An 18921-nucleotide genomic window follows, 5' to 3' on the forward strand; every position below is an offset into this window, starting at 1 on the left:
AAATATGAATCTCAATTCTTATTCTTAATTCTACTTCCTCTGCCCCTACAAATGATTACATAACATCATATTTATACCCACACGAACATATATGGGTCAGCCTCATAAGATTACATTTACCAATGCAGGAAAATGAAACGTGTAACTAGGTCAGCCCTAAGAATTAAAGAATTTTTTTTGGAAAATAATGACCAAGAGATGTGGTTCAGCGGGAAGGTCATCCACATGCCAAAGAACATCAGACAAGACCCAAAATAGATCCACATGCCAAGAATCACATCGGTAATGAAGGAAAACCAACTGATAAGTACAAGAACTGACCCACAACCCAGAAATAGTCAATCAAAAGCGATAACTAACCGGAAAAGAATTCAAATGAACTGAAAATATGGAATTAAGCACATGAACCAGCCTGGAAACCGAAAATAAGATCTGCACAAAAACAAGCAACTATCGATACCAACTGGTAAGAACATAGAAAACTGCATAAAGAAATAGACAAGAACAAAACTGAAAGGAAATATTTTAGGTTGATGCAAGATTTCTCATCAGTCGGGGATGGTCCAGAATTAGACAACCCAGGTAGAAAAAGATGTTCCATGAGAGGCAACTCATGAATATCTAAAAGGATTCAGAATAAAGACCTCATGCTAATTTCTGATCCAAACATCTTCTTTATCTTCCAACCTCTGCTTTAGCTCTTCAGGTGCCTCAACTGACTTCTCTAACCTTTGACTCTCTCTATTTATCTTCCTTTGTTTTAGATATACACATTGTTTTTGTTTATTGTTCTCTTTCTTCTACAACTCTGATTTACTTCTGCCACAAGACTTTATCTATTTTTTTAATCATAAGATCTCTAACATCTGGTTCCATCTATCCATCAAACTCATCTGTCAAATCCTTCTGCAAACTCATGTCACCCTCTGGTATAACCTCTGCAACCAGTTCTATCAGATCTTTCTTCAAACCTTTCGGTATAACCTCTGCTACTAGTTTCTCAAGACTCAGATTCTTCACCTCCTTCTCTTTCTCCTCCAAAGAATAAATGTGAACTTCAGCCCATCCTTCTCAATAGTGACTAGGTTTCTTCTACAGTCATAAATAGCTCCTCTATCAAACTGCCAAGGTTTTCCCAACAAGACATGAGAAGCACTTATAAATACAACATCACACAAAACTTCATCCCTAAAAGGCCCAATGCTGAAATCCACCAAACACTACTCCTTTATCTCTATATTTTTATCATCTTGTAACCAACTTACCTCATAAGGACAAGGGATCTCAAGCCTCTTCAATCCAAGCTTCATAACAAACTCCTCAGATACCAAATTGTCAGTACTTCCACTATCTACAATAACCTTGCAACACTTACCAGTTGATTTACACACATTCTAGAAAAGACTCTTCCTCTGAGTAGATATGGTATCCTTTCTTCTGAACATAAGGGATTCTCCTTTCTTCGATGCATAGTCAGATTTGGTACCTTCACCTTTCAGTTCCTCATTTGCCACACAACTTCTTGCCATTCCCAGTTTACATTCATAGAATCTATGTCCAGTTTCTCCACACTTGTAACATTTGCTAAGAAATTCTCTACTGGTATTGCTACTGCCTTTCCTCTAAGATTTATGTTCTGGTTCTTTACTCCATTTAGGTTTTGATTCATCTTCCTCAAATGGTTTCTTCATACTATCACTCATCTGACCTTTGAATTTCTCCTTCCCTCTATTCGGTTGTCTTCTTCTCATCTTCTCCTCAGCCTTCAAAGCATACTAGTAATCTTCTTCAACTATGGAAAGCCTCAACATACTCATCTCATCCTGAATGTTAAAAGCAAGCCCATTTATGTACCTTGCCACCTTTTCTTTGTCCATCTCTCTATGTCCAGATCTTATCACCACCTAGTAGAATTCCTTAGTATATTCCTTCACAGTCATGTTTCTCTATTTTAGGTTCTTCAACTTCTTAAACAAATCCAATTCATAGTCTCTCAGTATGAACTTGGCCTTCAATCTTGCAACCATCTGTCTCCACTGGGTGATCTTCAATTTACCATTCTCCACTCTGTCTTTCTATGGTTCTTTCCACCAAAAGGCAGCATGCCCTTTCAACTTAGTCTATGCCAATCGAACTCTCTATGGGTCCTTCACATCCTCAAACGCAAAGTAGTCCTCCATCTCTCTGATCCAATCGATCATATCCTCCTAGTTCAATGTTCCAGAAAAGTTGGAAACTTCAACTTTATGAACTTTGCTCACTTGCGCCACTGATCTCAGGAATATTTCCTCTCTTTCATCTTTCAGTCCTTCAGTTTCCTCAAGATCTTCACCGGCTTCTTCATATTCATCCTCAGAATCAAGGTTTCTCTGCAAACCAGCCAAAGCATTTCATATTTTGTTCCTCACTTCATTCTTGAAGTCTTCCATCATCTGGTCTACCCTCTGAGGGTTTGTCCTTCTAGGTGTATCTCCTCTTCCACTCTGATGAACAACCTCTACTCGATGATCTGACTATCGGTTTCGATTGCCTCCCATCGGCGATCTATTGAGCATATGCGTAGCCTACCTCCAATTGGTGATCTGTCCACCCAAAGGAATGCCTCAATGTTCACAAATAATTCATCCACCAGCCAATCCATAACCAGCTCTGATACCACTTGATGCAGCCATAATCGATAAAACCCTCAAACGGAATCAATCGGCTTATGCAGCAAGAGTAACACAAGAAAACATAACAAGATTACATAAATAGATCATATTATTGCTTTATAACTTCCGACAATCATCTGGCTATCATCATATAATCATCAAAGAACATCTCGTAATTAACCAGTTACATGAAGGCTATCAGTCAGATATAGTCCAACCAAGACTATAAGAATCAACCAGATCACAAAATGCAAATCTCAATCCTTATTCTCAATTCTACTTCCTCTTCCCCTACAAATGATTCCATAACATCATATTTATACCCATCGGAACATATTTGGGTCGACCTCATAAGATTACGTTTACCAATACAGGAAAATGAAACATGTAACTAGGTTAGCCATAAGAATTAAAGAAATATTTCTGGAAAATAATGACCAAGAGATGCAGTTCAGCAGGAAGGTCGGTCACATGCCAAAGAACATCGGACAAGACTCGAAATAGATCCACATGCCAAGAATCATGTTGGTAATCAAGGAAAACCAACTGGTAAGCACAAGAACTATCCTGAAACCCAGAAACAATCAACCGGAAGCTATAACTGATCGGAAAAGAACCCAAATGAACTAAAAATCTGTAATTAAGCACATGAACCAGCCTAGAAACTGAAAATAAGATCTTCCACGAAAACAAGCAACTACTAGTAAGAACATAGAAAACTACATAAAGAACTAAACAAGAAAAAAACTGAAAGGAAATATTTTTGGTTGATGCAAGATTGTTCATCGATCAGGGATGCTCCTGCATCACCTTAGGTCTTGGAACAAGTTCCCATGTTTTGTTCTTCTCAATCTGATCTCTCTTTTTGCATAGCTTTTATCTAGTTTTCATCTTTACAAGCTTCGCAAAAGGAATAAAACTCACCGAAGGTGAATTCTCCTCCTCTATCAGACCTCAGACACTTCAGCTTTAGTCAAATCTCTATTTCCACTTTAGCTTTGAATATTTTGAACTTCTCCAATGCTTCAAATTTCTCCCTTAGAAAAGTGACCCACATCATTCTATAATAGTCATCAATCAGTATCATAAAGTATTTGTCTCCCTGCAAGCTTCTCACTCTAGAAGGTCCACATAAATCAGTATTCACAAGATCTAACAATCCATTAAATGTATGCAGTTTTCTCTTGAATGAAATTCTTTTTTGTTTTCCCAATTGACATTCTTTACATCCCGGATTAGTAGGCTTCACTATCTTAGGAAAATCTCTAACAACTTGAGTAGAACTAATCTCAGTCATCCAGTCAAAGTTAACATGACACATTCTCCTATGCGACAACCAACTCTCATCACTCTGAGCAATCAAGCAACTTTTCTCACTAGCATTCAGATGAAAGATATTACCTTTAGACTTAGTACCTGGTGCAATCTCTATAACAAAGCTATTCAAGATCTTACATTTCTCATTCTTAAATTTCAAATCATATCCCTTATCAACCATCTATCCAACACTCAAAATATTATTCTTCAAACCTTCAACATATAAAACATCATTAGTACTATGCTTACCATCAAGAGAAATAGAACCTCTACCATGGATTACACAAGCTTTATTGTCTCCAAATCTTTCTATACTATCATCATACTTTTGCATATTCACAAATTTACCTTTATCACCTGTCATATGATGTGAACAACCACTGTCAATCACCTATTCATCTTTCTCATCAATATTAGCAGCCAAAGCTTTCTCTTCACCTATACAGCTTGTAGAATCCGCAAATATCGGATTTTCTTCCATGATAGAAATGAACACAAATTCATCTTTAGAATTCCCTTTCAAGCTCTGTAATTTAGCAACTTTCACATGTTTATCTCCTTCATACAGGGTCTCAAGCTTCACCCAAATCTCATGTGCAGTCTTCAATTCAATCACATTATTCATCTCAGCATCATTCAGGGCACTCAACAATGCTTCCTTAGCTCTAATATTATGTCCAACGACTTTGATCTCATCTACAATAACATGGCCATTCAGAGGAACAATGTATGCATTCTTTGTGATCTTCCAATAATCTTCACCAAGACAATTCAAGTGAACTTCCATCTGGTGCTTCCATATAGAGTAGTTTGTTCCATCAAATCTTGGACTCTCCTTCTTAAAAACAACAATTGCCATCTTGGATCTCTTCAATCAGTCAAGCTCTTTCTAGAGGATCTAGCTATGATACCAATTATTGATAGTAGGGCCGCAATGATGCAGGAAAACCGAGAGGGGGGGTGAGTCAATTTTCAACAAACTCAACCAAATTAATCACAACTTTAGATCTAATCAACAACAACAATAGAAAATATAAACACCAAATCAACAACACATATAACACAAGGATTTTTGACGTGGAAAACCCGGTTAAGGGAAAAACCATGTTGGGAACCTACCCACAATAAGATGGTATTCTGCAGTATCATATGTAAATATTCCAATGGGGAATGCACATGCGTTCAGGAACACTGCCTAAAGCTCAATGCTCAAAAACAAGAAGGGCTATAACCCTAAGGAAGGCTCACTTCCTTACAAAGATTGGACAGCAATCCAGATTACATGAACTAAAAGAATAGCATCTTCAAATGCCTGATTACAGTTCCAGTTAAGCACATTGTCTGCACAACAACTCTACTCTTCTCTTCCACACTTCTGAATGATAAATTCTCTTTTTCATGCATACAATATACTCATACAACTTGCACACACTCGCAAACATTCAACTAACATGATTACAATGCCTATTTATACATATCATCAACCATCTCTTAAGGTCAAATCAACACATAAGACCTAATTACAAAATTACATCACACGATACATAAATCCATAACCAGACCAATACAGTGTCAGAAAATATATATCATGGACCCAAATCAAATTATCAAACACGTTACACCACCAAATAATTCACCAAGATCATCTGCAACACGCTACACCATTGAATATGTCACATAACACAAAGAATACCATTGGACCAATAAAATCTTCACTAATGTGCACCACGCTCAATGCAAACCACCAAAAATCATAGAACATGATCAAATAACATCAACAAGCAACGTGAATTCCATTGCAATCACCACAACAACTCGGATAACAAGATTCATTATTCCTACATCATCGGAGCTCAAGAAAACCAACCGAAAAATAGAAAGATACGCTTGCGAAGTTCCAAATCATGAACCACCCAATCAGAGGACACACATGAACATTCTAAACACTCTCTAAAATCCGCAACTCAAGATATAATCATTCTACATCAATACGGATCAAATACTAGCCAGAGTTATGGTATTTCTACAACACTGAAACTGAAAAACCCATCCACATACCAGACCACATAACTCAACCAAATCACCTCATAGCATCATGAAAATCATACTAAATTAGCTAGAGATAATTATCTCAAAACCCATTAAACTACATCAGCACAACTGCAATAGATCACCCAAACAATTCTCTGCAACAAACCAGTTCTCTGCAACACAGAAGTATATTGACATCAATGATAACAACATATCCCAACAACTCTAATATCCAACAATCTCCCCCTTTGGCATTGATGAAAATATATGAATGTGAAAAACAATCAATGAAAAGAAATAAATCAATAACCAATAGTCTCTCCCTGAGATCATAAGGATCGGCTCCCCTTTACTCCCCTTTTTGCAATCTACTTAAAATTATTTTGAGGTTTTTCACATGCTCTTCTCCCCCTTTGACAACAATTCCAAAAACATACAAATCATGCATCTCTCTCTCTAATAAGGACAATATATCCCCCTTAGGATAAACTCACAAATATTAACAACAAAAATACACACTAACTACTCCCCCGAAGCAGCAGCACCAACTCATTAATCTGAATAATAGAATAAGACAATAAAGTTCACTAGATCAATGCAGCACAATGAATCTAGCTCATAGCAGGAGGGGCAATCTCCCCTAACTTCTCTCTCAGATAAACAATTATTTTTTGTGGGCAAAGGCTTAGTGAATATATTTGCAATTTGTTCCTTTGTAGACACATACTCCAATCTGACTTCCTTATCACTGACTTTCTCTCTCAAAAAATGAAACTTGATTGATATATGCTTTGTCTTAGAATGCAACACTGGTTTCTTAGAAATATTTATCACTAGATTTATAGCAATATATAGTTGTAGGCTCATTATAAACAACTCTAATATCTTTCAACATATGCTTCATCCAAACAACCTGAGTACAGTTGCTACTAGCAACAATGTATTCAACTTCAGCAGTAGATAAAGAAATAGCATCATTTTTCTTACTTGTCCAAGCAACCAACTTCTTTCCCAAAATGAATTCTCCATTGGTAATGCTCTTCTGGTCATCAAGATCACTTGCCCAATCAGCATTAGTAAAAGCATTTAGATTGAAATCATCATCCTTCAGATACCACAGACCATAATCAACTGTTCCCTTTAAGTATCAGAATATCTTTGAAGAGGGTGAAAATATAAAGCCTAATGGTTAGTGTATATACCAAATAATGCATTCAAATACACAAATAAACCATTATACCTGAGCTTCTACTCTTCCTTCGATTGAGCTTGATGAAGTAGAGGTGCCCTTGTTGCTCTACTTGATTTGCTCCTTTGATGATGGATTGTGGATTGCTCTCCACTACACAACAAGATTGGATTTGGATTGGAATTGAATGGTGATGATGGATGAGAAGGATTTTTCTTATATAAGGGAATATTTGGGAATTATGATGGCATGATCGATGATTTTGGATCTCAAATGGATATCATAAGATTAGATGAAAAGTGGATATATGGAAATGAGGGGAGGAGACCCCAATTTATAGATTGGAGGAGACCAAAATGGAGGGCCAAGATTGATTTCAAAATGAAGGGTTGAGATTGATTTGAAATGGAGGAGACGATTGCGAGGACAAGGTGTGAGATTCAAGAGATTTTTCATAAAGGCATTTCTTGCTTCCACACCTCTCATGGAACATGGGGAAGATCTCCCAAGTACATTGGGAAGAGAAAAAGGAATTAAAATTTCCAAAATAAGAGGATGTGTGGGAAGACTAAATGGATAAAGGAATAAAAAATTCCTTGGGAAGAGGATGCATGGGGAGATTCAAAGAATTTGAATTTCTTTGAAAGGATCAAGGTGATTAGGGATGTGAAAATGATTAAGGAGATTGATTAGGTGGATTAATGAAGGATTAGAGTGCAGGTGGGAAAGTTAGGAGGATGTGACATGAGGAGAGAGAATGAGTGGAGGAATTTAAAATTGGAGGATAATGATAAGCATGATTAGGAAGTGATTAATTAGGCTAGATGATAGGATTAGAAAAGTGATTTGTAGGAATCACATGATTAGCTTAGTTAATTAAAATTAATTAACTAAGTAGGGTTTAGAAGAAAGAAATGATATTTGAAATGATTTTTTTAGAAGAATGGGAAATAATTAATTTATTAATAAATTAATTATAAGGTTATAATGATAGAATTAATTAAATAAGATTTAATCAATTTGAAGAGGAAGAAGACTAACATAATTAATTAAATTAATTATGTGGAAAGGCATTAATTTTAGGCACATACATTTTTCCCCTCTTTGATATAGCGTCGTGAAGTGATGCTATATCAAGGAAGAATAAAACATAGTGGATGGAAAAGATAAGGACTAGTAGCATAATGCCCCAGTCATAGGTGAGATGAGGAAGGATGAGGAGGAGGTAGTGGTATGTCCCCTCGGGAGGACATGTGGGTTCTAAGAACAAGGGTGTGCTCTCGAAATGGATAGGAGGTCTATATGATGAAAGGATGAGGATGAAAGAATGTAAAAAGGATAAGGATGATGAAGGGGGAATGAATTAATTGGAATCTCCAAGATAAATGGATGAAAAATGTGAATGAACGAAATGAAGTGGATGGGATTTCTTATTGTATAGATGTGGAGAGAAAACCTAGTTTTTATTTTGTAACACATGACCAACAAATATCTCTTGCCAAGAGTAGGACATGGATTTGGATAGACTGGAAAACATGGGAAGGATATATATCGATGGGTAGGTGATGGATTTGGATAAACTGCAAGACATGGGAAGGATGCATCCCAATGGGCAGGATTTGGATATATTGATGGGAGGAAACAAATAAGTTGGTTGTGCAGGGTCTGCAGATGAGAGGATTTCCACTTGGATTTGATTAGCATGGTATGGATGGGTGTTTGGATTATGGGCAAGTCAATATAAGCTCAAATAGATGGGAAAAACTCTATTTTGATTGGGTAAAGCTCAATGTGATGGGGATCGTAAATGGATTGGATAATATGGGGGGGAGAATAATGGTTGAATAGGATTGTATGGGATGGGGGATATGATTGGATTGGATTGGATTGGATTGGATTGGATTGGATGATATGGGGAATATGATTGAATATGATAGGATTGGATGAGATGGGGAATATGATTGAATATGATAGGATTGGATTATGGATATAGGATAAATGGATTGGAGCTAATGAAAAGGGAGAACTAAGACTTTGTAAAAGGATGGAATGGTGGAATATATTACTCGAATAAGGGATGGAGGGATTATGTAGATGGATAGTGGTAGGATATGGAGAAGTGAAGCATGAAAGATACGTGGAATGGAGATCCAAGAATTATTGTGCAAAGGAGGAAAATGCTCCACATTAGAGGATAACGCAATTAAGGATGGAAGGATGGTGGATAAATATGTATTAAATGGAAGAATAATATGGAATGGATATGGATGGAGAAAAAAAAATGTAGGCTTGGGTTTTCCAAAGCATGCATGGATATTGTTTTGCCTCTATATTGATTGAGATCAAAGGTATGAATGGAGGATGGATTTGGATAGGATGAGGGATATTAGATGGAGGAAATGGATAGGATAGTCAAGATGAAAGATAGGAAAGGTGGATAGACTTAGATAGGATGTGGATAGAGGATAATGGATATGGATGATATGGATGGAAAGATGGCATAGATGAAGCTTGCCCCCAAGTGTAGAGCGCAAGAGGATTAGGGAACTATGCATCATGCTTGTTTACAAATATTTATCATGGTACTTACCCAAGGTGCCACAAGGAGTGGTTTTCACCATTGGATTGATTTTTTCTCTTTATTTTTTTTTTTTTGAATTTTTTGAATTTTTGAATTTTTTTGAAATATTTCGAATGGATAGGGATGAGGATAAATGGATGTGGATAAGTGTATTTAAAAGATAGTGGATAGGATAGATGAAGGACTCAGTAATATAGTTCCATTGATAATATCCCCTAAAGATGTGCATCATTGAACCAAGATAATAGGAGGTATGCTTATAGATGTTGGTAGAAATAGATGGAATGGAATGGATAAAGATTTATGAAAAGGATTGGATTAAAGGAATGGGATTATAAAAATTGGATGTTGGATAATGGATGGAGTTGTGGATGTTGGCTTGATGATGATTGTAATGAATGACTTTATATGTTGTCATTAATGAAACATGTACACACACACATACGTTTGTCTACCGGTGTTACTTCAAAGTTATTGGTATTATATTGCTACCGGTATTAGAAGTTTTGCTTGTGATGATGTCAAAACGGTACATGTCATCAACTGGTATATAAAGGAATGTCCCAACACCAACTTGAAGATCCAACAGAGATTATCAAAGAAGCAATAAAGGACAATCGGTTTAAGTATTGACAAAGGTTAACTCTAACCAGTATTGGTATTCCAACCGATATTCGTTGATTATGTGATGAGATATCACTAGTCGTGATGAATTATCCTAACCAAAAAAAATTGGCAATAATTTGTGATGAGTTATGTTTGATTGTCCAGATACACTGCACCTAGGAAATTGTGATATAATTTATAAGGCCGACATGAAATCTAAATGTTTATATAATGACATTATGATGATATATGATGATTTATGATATAAGATGATTTGATGCGAAGATAGAAGTGTTAAGTTGCAGAGTATGTTGGTAATGCAGTTTTGAGTGCGCAAAAGATGATCTATTCAAGCAAGTTGTGCTACTTCTAGATCACACCACCTATTGTTTTTTAATCACTACAACAGTCAAATCCCCTAACCAGGTAAGCTCTAACAAGCTTCATTGTACAAATTCTCTAACTAGGTGGTCCATTAGTTTGGATTCAGAAATCCTCTACTGAGGTTACTCCTAACAAGGTATAGCTCCTAACAGAGCTTTGGGATCTTTAACAGGATTTGCTCCTAGCATAGCACTTTTGTAGACCTTAACCAGTTAGTTACCTATTACTACAGATAGTTAACTTGTGAGTCTCATCTCACCGTGGTTTTTCCCATTTGGGTTTTCCACATATAAACACTTGTGTTATGGTGGATATTTTACTTATTGTGGATGCACTAATATAATTTTGGATTGCATGCATAGTGTTTAACAAACTTGTTAAGTATATCTACTAGTCAATGTTTAAAGTAGTATTTTTTTTGGTGTCACTGATTCACCCCCCCCACCCTCTCAGTGCTTTATAAGTCTATCAATTGGTATCAGAGCCTAAATTTGTTAAGGCTTAATTGCTTGGAAGGAAACCCTAAAGCCACCATGGGGGATATGAGCTACTTTGAGATGGCTAGAGTACTTGAAGCTACTAAGGGTCATATTCAAAGCTTCACAAGTCAAAACAAGAGAACTAACTGAACAAATATTGGAAATATCTAATAATAGTTCTTTAGATGAAGCCAACATTGATGCATTAGCTGAAGAAGTTGAAAAACTGAATAGTGAAAAAATAAATCTGAGAAGAGAGTTAGAAGCCCTAACTATCCACATGAGTCAAGAGTTGGAAGCTAGGAGGGCAGCTGAAGACCTTGTCAAAGAGAGAGATCAGGAGATTGCCAACATCAAACGAGATAATACTACTTCTCATGAGCATTGGCATGCAAAGAATGAAGAAAAAGAGGCCTTGCAACTAGATCTTGAAATGGCATCATCTCTGAAAGAGACTCTTTCAAAACACAATGAAGATCTTACCAGAGAACTCACTGAGGCTAATGGAAAGCTTGAAAAGTTCAATAGAAGTTCTATCATGCTGGATGAGCAGATTCAATCACAAAGGATGAAAGGTGATACTTCTAGACTTGGTTTTAACACATCTGAGAAAGGAGAGTCTTCTGGAACCAAGAGCAACATTCAGAAGGATAAAACTGCTCCCAAGGCTAACAAGCCTACCGATAAGAAATTTTAAACCTATTTGCTTTGTCTATCATAAGCCTGGACATACTACAAATGTGTGTAGAAATAAACCCAATGGAAATGCAAGCTACAATGCAAATACTAGGTATGCATCTAAGAGTTTTGAAGGTCATTGTTTCACATGCAAAATGTATGGACATAGATCAATTGAATGGAGATATGGAGAAAATAATCCAGTACCTCACATGAGTTCAAGACCTAATGGCAACTAGATGAGAACCTATGATAACCGAGGTAACATAAACTGGCAGAGACCCTATGTCAACTGGTTTAGTCTGTTTGAGATGGAAAAGGTAACTAATGTCATTTGCACCATTTGTAACAATTATGGTCATGTGCCTATGAATTGTAGAAGGAGAACTGGAAGAAGCAATGCATGACCTTGGAGATCATCTAGAATGGTCTGCTATCATTGTCATAAATTGGGACACATGGCAAAGTTCTATAGATCCAGAAAGAATAAACCGGTTAATCATTCTAAAGATCAAAAAGGAAAGCCGAAGGTAAATGTTGAGGAAACCAGAGAAGAGATGAACCGAATCTAGAAAAAGAAGAGTGATGATATACCTACATAAGAAAATAATCCTTCAACCAGTGTGGAGAATCCTACACCGGTGAACTGAGCCTTTCAACAGGGCTAAGGGGAGGATAGCAGTAAATCTACTTCCAGACCCCTTGAAAGATGAGTGGTAAGAGAGTTTGAATTTTGAGTGGTTATGTGTGAAATCTTGATATCTTTTGTCAATTGATTTTTCAAAAGTTTATCAACCGGTTTTACACCTATTAATATTATATGCATCGCTAAATGACATATTAGGGTTTGTAACCCTAGTGGTTGAACATTTAATGCAGTAGGTAAAAAGGATAAAAGCGAGTTTTACTTTGTTATTTTTACCCTAAATGCATTCGAGAGAGAATTATTGAGCACTTGAAGAGCGAAGAAAGAATTGCTAGATGGTTTTACTTGAATTCGTGTTGTGATTTATGTGATTGAAGTTGATTCGAAGGTTAGTAAAGGTTGAACTGGTGTGCATTTAAGTAGTCAACCAGTAACCAAGGCAGCACGTGTGAATTGAGGTATTTCTTTGTAAATCCTATTTTGAATCTAGTTTATCTGAAATGGCTTCATCATCTAAGCAAGTAGAGAGGTTAATGATCACATCAGAACCTATGGAGGTTGTGGAATCATAATGAATTGTGTCTTATAATTATTTATCTCAAGTTCCTAACGGAGTCATTGTAAAAGGAGATTTGTCTAGATACATTGATTGTAAAATTGAATATTTAGGAACATTGTTGATTTACTCTTAGTTGAAATCCCTTTGCGATAAGAGCGGAAAGATTCAACCTAAGTATATTAGGGTTTATGAGAAAGGTTTTCATAATGCAGCTTATTTTCTTGAGGATTTTGAAGAGGAACATATCCAAATTATTCTTAGTCATGTTCATGGTGAGAATATCTATTTGGAAAGGACACACACTATAACCAAAGAAGCTATGCAAGTTGTGTCTGGTTTTTGGTCAATTAGTGAAGTACCTAAGTTGAGGCCAATTTTTAAAGAGATAGTAACCACTTTAACCTCGTCAACCTCTGATGGGCGTGCTTTTTCTGTTAATAAAATGAAGGACCCAGTGGTTAAACTGGCTACTATGGTTATAGGCTACTGGATATTCTATTCCAGTAGAATGAACAGTGTACCATCTGCAGCAGTGCATACTGCCTATAAATTGATCATTGAGAATGCAAATTATGACCTTTGTGAGGCCATAAGAAGTCAATTAATGTTGAATCTAATGTCAATCAAGAAGGAAAGTAGTCAGAAGTTCAAGTTTGGTCAGTTACTGATTATTCTATTCTTTTACTTTCATAATTTCCTACCAGGAATTGGTGATCTTGAATGGTCCAAAGACCTACTGGTAACCGCTCAGATCAAGAACAACATTAAGGTTGTTAAGAACACTTTCTCTTCTGCAATAAACAAATATTTCAATGAATTTCAGAATGAAATGAGTATGAGGGTAAATCTACCTGAGGATGTGGTGAAAAAATTTGCTAAGGACATCATTTTCACAGTCACCACCAATTTCTGTCTGATGGAAGCTATTGAACCGAGAGAAGATGAAATAGAAGACATGATCTATGAAGTCAATTATGACATTGATTGGTTATGCCAATAACCTGTTGGCATCTCTAGTAGTCAAGAAGAAGAAAAGACTGGATAGTGTTGAGGAGCAAACTGCAAAAGCTGAAACCAGTAGTGCTCCAACTAGTAGTGGTAAAGGAAAGAAGAAGAAAGTTGAGCAAGTGCCTCCGATGTCAAAAAGTACTAGAGTGACACGAAGTGTCCAAACTAAAAAGGAATTAGCGCCTAAAGTATACATAAAGAAGCGGACTACAACAAAGAAAAGAGGTCGACAACTGATTCTTCAAGCAGAATATGATGAAACTGATACTGAGGAAGAACCAAAGAAGGTAAAGGCAACTGGAAAGAAATCCAAACCAGTTGAAGCCACCTCTCAGCAGACTATTCCCATTAATGCTTTGTCTTACAATCCTATGACTAATTTTGAGAGAATGGTAAAGACATTGGGAAGGAATAGATTTGTTAATGTCAAAGAATATTTTGATTCATTTAATGAAGATCAGAAGGAACAAATTGTTCAATAGGTAATCAGTTATTTGTGTCATTACAATCTATTACCTCATGATCTTGAGAAGTATATTTTTGATTAAATGGGAAGAAGGTGTGAAGAAAGAAAAAGAAATTATTGATGATGTGTTTGTGCAATATTTTCTTGATTTTTCAAAGGATGAGTTAATTGTGTGTGTAGGAAAAGCGGGTCTATGAAACTTAAAATGTGAAAATGTGGTCTCAAAGAGCTTGTTCACACACCCACAAGACTTCTTGGTGCAAGTTATGGAGTCATGAAGAATGACTCAACTTCCCAAGGTAGGTTCCATGGTTCTCTATCTCACAAGGTCCCTCAAGCCAATGCCTTTGCTCTCAAACCATTGAGCAAAGTGGCTTAGGGATGACGAATGCAAGAACGAGAGATGCTTTAGATTAATTTTACCATGAAATGCATCCTATCTATGCATGATTCTATAAATGAAGTAAACTAGATTATAAGATGACAAGGTTAGTAGCAATAATATCCTAACATGATATACTAGTTAATGATTTAAGCTAATGATAAAGGAAATAGTCTAAAATGCTTATTAGATTAATTCCTATTACAAAGAGAAGCTAGATGTATTGATAAATTTGAGCATAAATGAGATACTAAAAGCTTGCATGGATCCTTAAAATGGAGGAATGAGAGCTCTATTTATAGTGAAAATAGGGCAATGGATGGTCAAGATTGAAGGAGTTAATCAAGGGTCAGGATTGAAAGTTATCAATCCATATTTACAATTTTCACCAATGAAATGGTGACAATTGTCAACATAAGACTGATTGAGAAGACCTCATGGTTACCTTAGAAGGTAAGGGTTAAGGTTAGGCTAGGGTTATCCAATGGATAAAGCTTTTACCCAAGGGATAAACTCTTGTGCAAAGGTTAAAGGGATAACCATGGTCAAAGCAATGAATGCTTGATGAGACCCCTAGGTTAGATGAAGGTTGAGTTAGCCAAAAATTCTCTAACCATGCCACAAAGGATTAGTTAACCATTAATGGTTTGAAGAATTTGGGGACAAATTTGTAAGAGTCCTTCCAAATTTGGGGGTATTCAACAAGTTAGCTTGTTGAAGGCATAAAGGCTTTAATGCCTTTTGAAGACTTTACTCCAAATTTGAGAGGTGACCTCCTCAAATTTAGGGAAAAGGGAAATGGATGGGTTTAGGTTAATTGATTAGGATTAGATGGATTCTAGAAGAAATTAGGAATAGGGTTAGGATGCAAGTGGGAGATGTAGGAAAATGCAAGTGGATGAGGGATAATAGGATTAATTAAAATAAATTCTTTTATTTCAATTTGGTTGCAAATTGGGAAATTAAATAAATTAGATTTATTCAATTTGGGGTAAACTATTAATTAAATGTAAATTTAATTAAAAGTAAGAAGAAGGGATTTAATTAAATTAAAAGATTTATTCAATTAAATGATGTAAAAGGCTTAAGTGAATTTAACTAAATAAATTGAATAATTTATTTAATTTAAATAGAAGAATATGGGTGATTTCATTAAATTAGATTTAACTAAAATAGAGGAATGAGAATAAAATGAACATTGAATATTCATTTAGGAATATGGTCATTTTTATACGTCTACAAATTATATTGCTTGATAAACACAAAGCTCAATTTTTTGTTAAGTCAAGAAGATTGAAGCTACTTAGTGGGAAGTTGCAACCTGTTGAAGTTGACACTCATCAGATAGCAAAGGAAATTCAGAATATGTGTAAACTGATAGAGTCCCAATAGGATAATGAGCAAGATACTATTGATTTACTGGAAATGGATGAGGAACAAATAGTGCAAGCTGATATTGTCTATCCTATCAAGGAGAAGGATGACACTACTTCCCAACTGGTAATATTTGTTGATGATATTCAGGATATAATAGATCTATCTGGAAACATCATTGCACCAGATATGCAGCCACCTGAAATTACTGATTCACAGGTTAATACAGTAGAGATACCGACAACTTAACCGAATGTGGATATTCCACCCCCACTGGTAAATGATCAAAAAGTGAAACCCCATCTCGGACTGGTTTCACAGGCTACTCAGGAGGAACCTACTGAAAAAGTTGATGAACAAACCTCTGAACGAGAGAAGGAGAAAGAACAAAAGGAAGAGAAAATTGAGAAAGAGAAATCTGTTGAACCAGAAAAGGCATTAGTTAAACAACAGAATAATGATGATGATGATGACTCATTCAGCATCAAAGGGCCAATAAATTTTGATAACATGAGTGCATCAGAATTGTTGGAGTTTGCAAATGTGATGCAATCCATAGATTAAAAGAAGAGGCTTAAGGAACAGAGAATGGAAGCAGAAACCATTCAAAATATTATAGATATTCTGTCAAGCCTTCTACCAGAAACTGCTACAAGGAACTTGTCAACTCCCATTGGCAAGGTTGGCCAGCTAGTTGTTGATGCCTCTGACCAGCTTAAGTCCCTTGAGGAAGCAGTGCAGACTTATGTAGAGAAGAGTTACAGGAAGAAGCGAGGAGAAAAGATCATGAAGGATATTGATACAGGGAGAATTTCTCTATCACTAAATAAAGATCTGTTAAGAAAATTTATTGAAACAGGAGGGAAAACTCTTGCATTTACATCTAATGTTTCATTATTTTATACTGATATAAATCAAAGGCGAATAGAAATCGAGCAAGAATAGGAAAGGATATGTCATGCTTACATACCTTTACAGGATTCAATTTTAGCTTTTGGAAAATCTGTGGATGATCTGTAAAACCGGTTAGATGTCTATGATTGTGAACAAGCAAAAAGACTCTGATCCCTGAAGGAGTTGAAGAATTTACTCAGACCAAAAGTGGACATGTTACAAAGAGCATAGACATGTACACTTGGTTCAATGGAAGAATTTTGTACATGGGTCATGACTACAATCAAGCTCACTGAAACCTTGCTGGAGACATGGGAAAATGATTTTTCTCAATTGAAGCATACTTTTAGTGACATTTTTCTGAGAATTGCAATGAACAATCCTTGATTCTGATTTTCAAGTTTTTGTATATGTAAACTTTTGCTGCAAATTTTTGCTACATATGTATATATTTTACTATTTCAATTTGGCATTGTTGTCAAAGGGGGAGTAGAAATATGTATGTGTGTTGTGAAAAATTTGTATGTATTGTTAAGGGGGAGTAGGAGTAAAAATATATGTGTACAATTTTTGTAAGCACACTTAGCTGTATAGATTGAAAAATTTCTAAGTGTTCCCATCAATGCCAAAGGGGGAGATTGTTGGCTTGATGATGATTGTAATGAATGACTTCATATGTTGTCATTGATGGAACATGTACACACACACATATGTTTGTCTACGGGTGTTACTTCAAAGTTATTTGTATTATATTGATACCAGTATTAGAATTTTTGCTTGTGATGGTGTCAAACCGGTACATGTCATCAACCGGTATATACAGGAATGTCCCGACACCAACTTGAAGATCCAATGGAGATTATCGAAGAAGCAATGAAGGACCATTGGTTTAAATGTTGACAGAGGTTAAGTCCAACCAATATTCATTGATTGTGTGATGAGTTATCACCGGTCGTGATGAGTTATCCTAACCAACAAATTTGGGCGATAATTTGTGATGAGTTATGTTTGATTGTCCAGATACACTACACCTAGGAAATTGTGATATAATTTCTAAGGCCGACATGAAATCTAAATGTCTATATAATGACATTATGATGATATATGATATGAGATGATTTGACGCAAAGACAGAAGTGTTAAGTTGCAGAGTATGTTTTTGAGTGCACAGAAGAGGATCTATTCAAGCAAGTTGTGCTACTTCTAGATCACACCACCTGTTGTTTTCTAATCACTACAACAGTCAAATCCCCTAACCAGGTAAGCTCTAACAAGATTCATTGTACAAATCCTCTAACTAGGTGATCCATTAGTTTGGATTTAGAAATCCTCTATCGAGGTTACTCCTAACAGGGTACTACCTTTAACAGGGTATAGCTCCTAATAGAGCTTTGGGATCTTTAACAAGATTCACTCCTAGCATGGCACTTATGTAGATTTTAACCGGTCAGTTACCTATTACAGCAGATAGTTAACTTGTGAGTCTCGTCTCACCGTGGTTTTTTCCATTTGGGTTTTCCATGTATAAACACTTGAGTTATGGTGGATGTTTTACTTATTGTGGATGCACTAATATCATTTTGGTTTGCATGCATAATGTTTAACAAACTTTTTAAATATATCTATCGGTCAGTTTTTAAAGTAGTATTGTTTTTCATGTCACTGATTCACACCCC

General features: G+C 35.9%; 1 protein-coding gene across 1 annotated transcript in view; it reads left to right on the forward strand.

The window, feature by feature from the left end:
* The window catches only part of LOC131860270 (uncharacterized), a 31301-nt gene extending 14386 nt beyond the window's left edge, over positions 1–16915 (forward strand). The window contains exons 4-5 of the mRNA XM_059214654.1: positions 16502–16570; positions 16673–16915. Coding sequence (XP_059070637.1) covers positions 16502–16570; positions 16673–16915 — 312 coding nt within the window. The remainder of the gene's footprint in view (positions 1–16501; positions 16571–16672) is intronic.
* Positions 16916–18921: the final 2006 nt, after the last annotated feature.

This window comes from Cryptomeria japonica, chromosome 11 (genome assembly GCF_030272615.1).
Source record: "Cryptomeria japonica chromosome 11, Sugi_1.0, whole genome shotgun sequence".
Classification (NCBI taxonomy): Eukaryota; Viridiplantae; Streptophyta; class Pinopsida; order Cupressales; family Cupressaceae; genus Cryptomeria; species Cryptomeria japonica.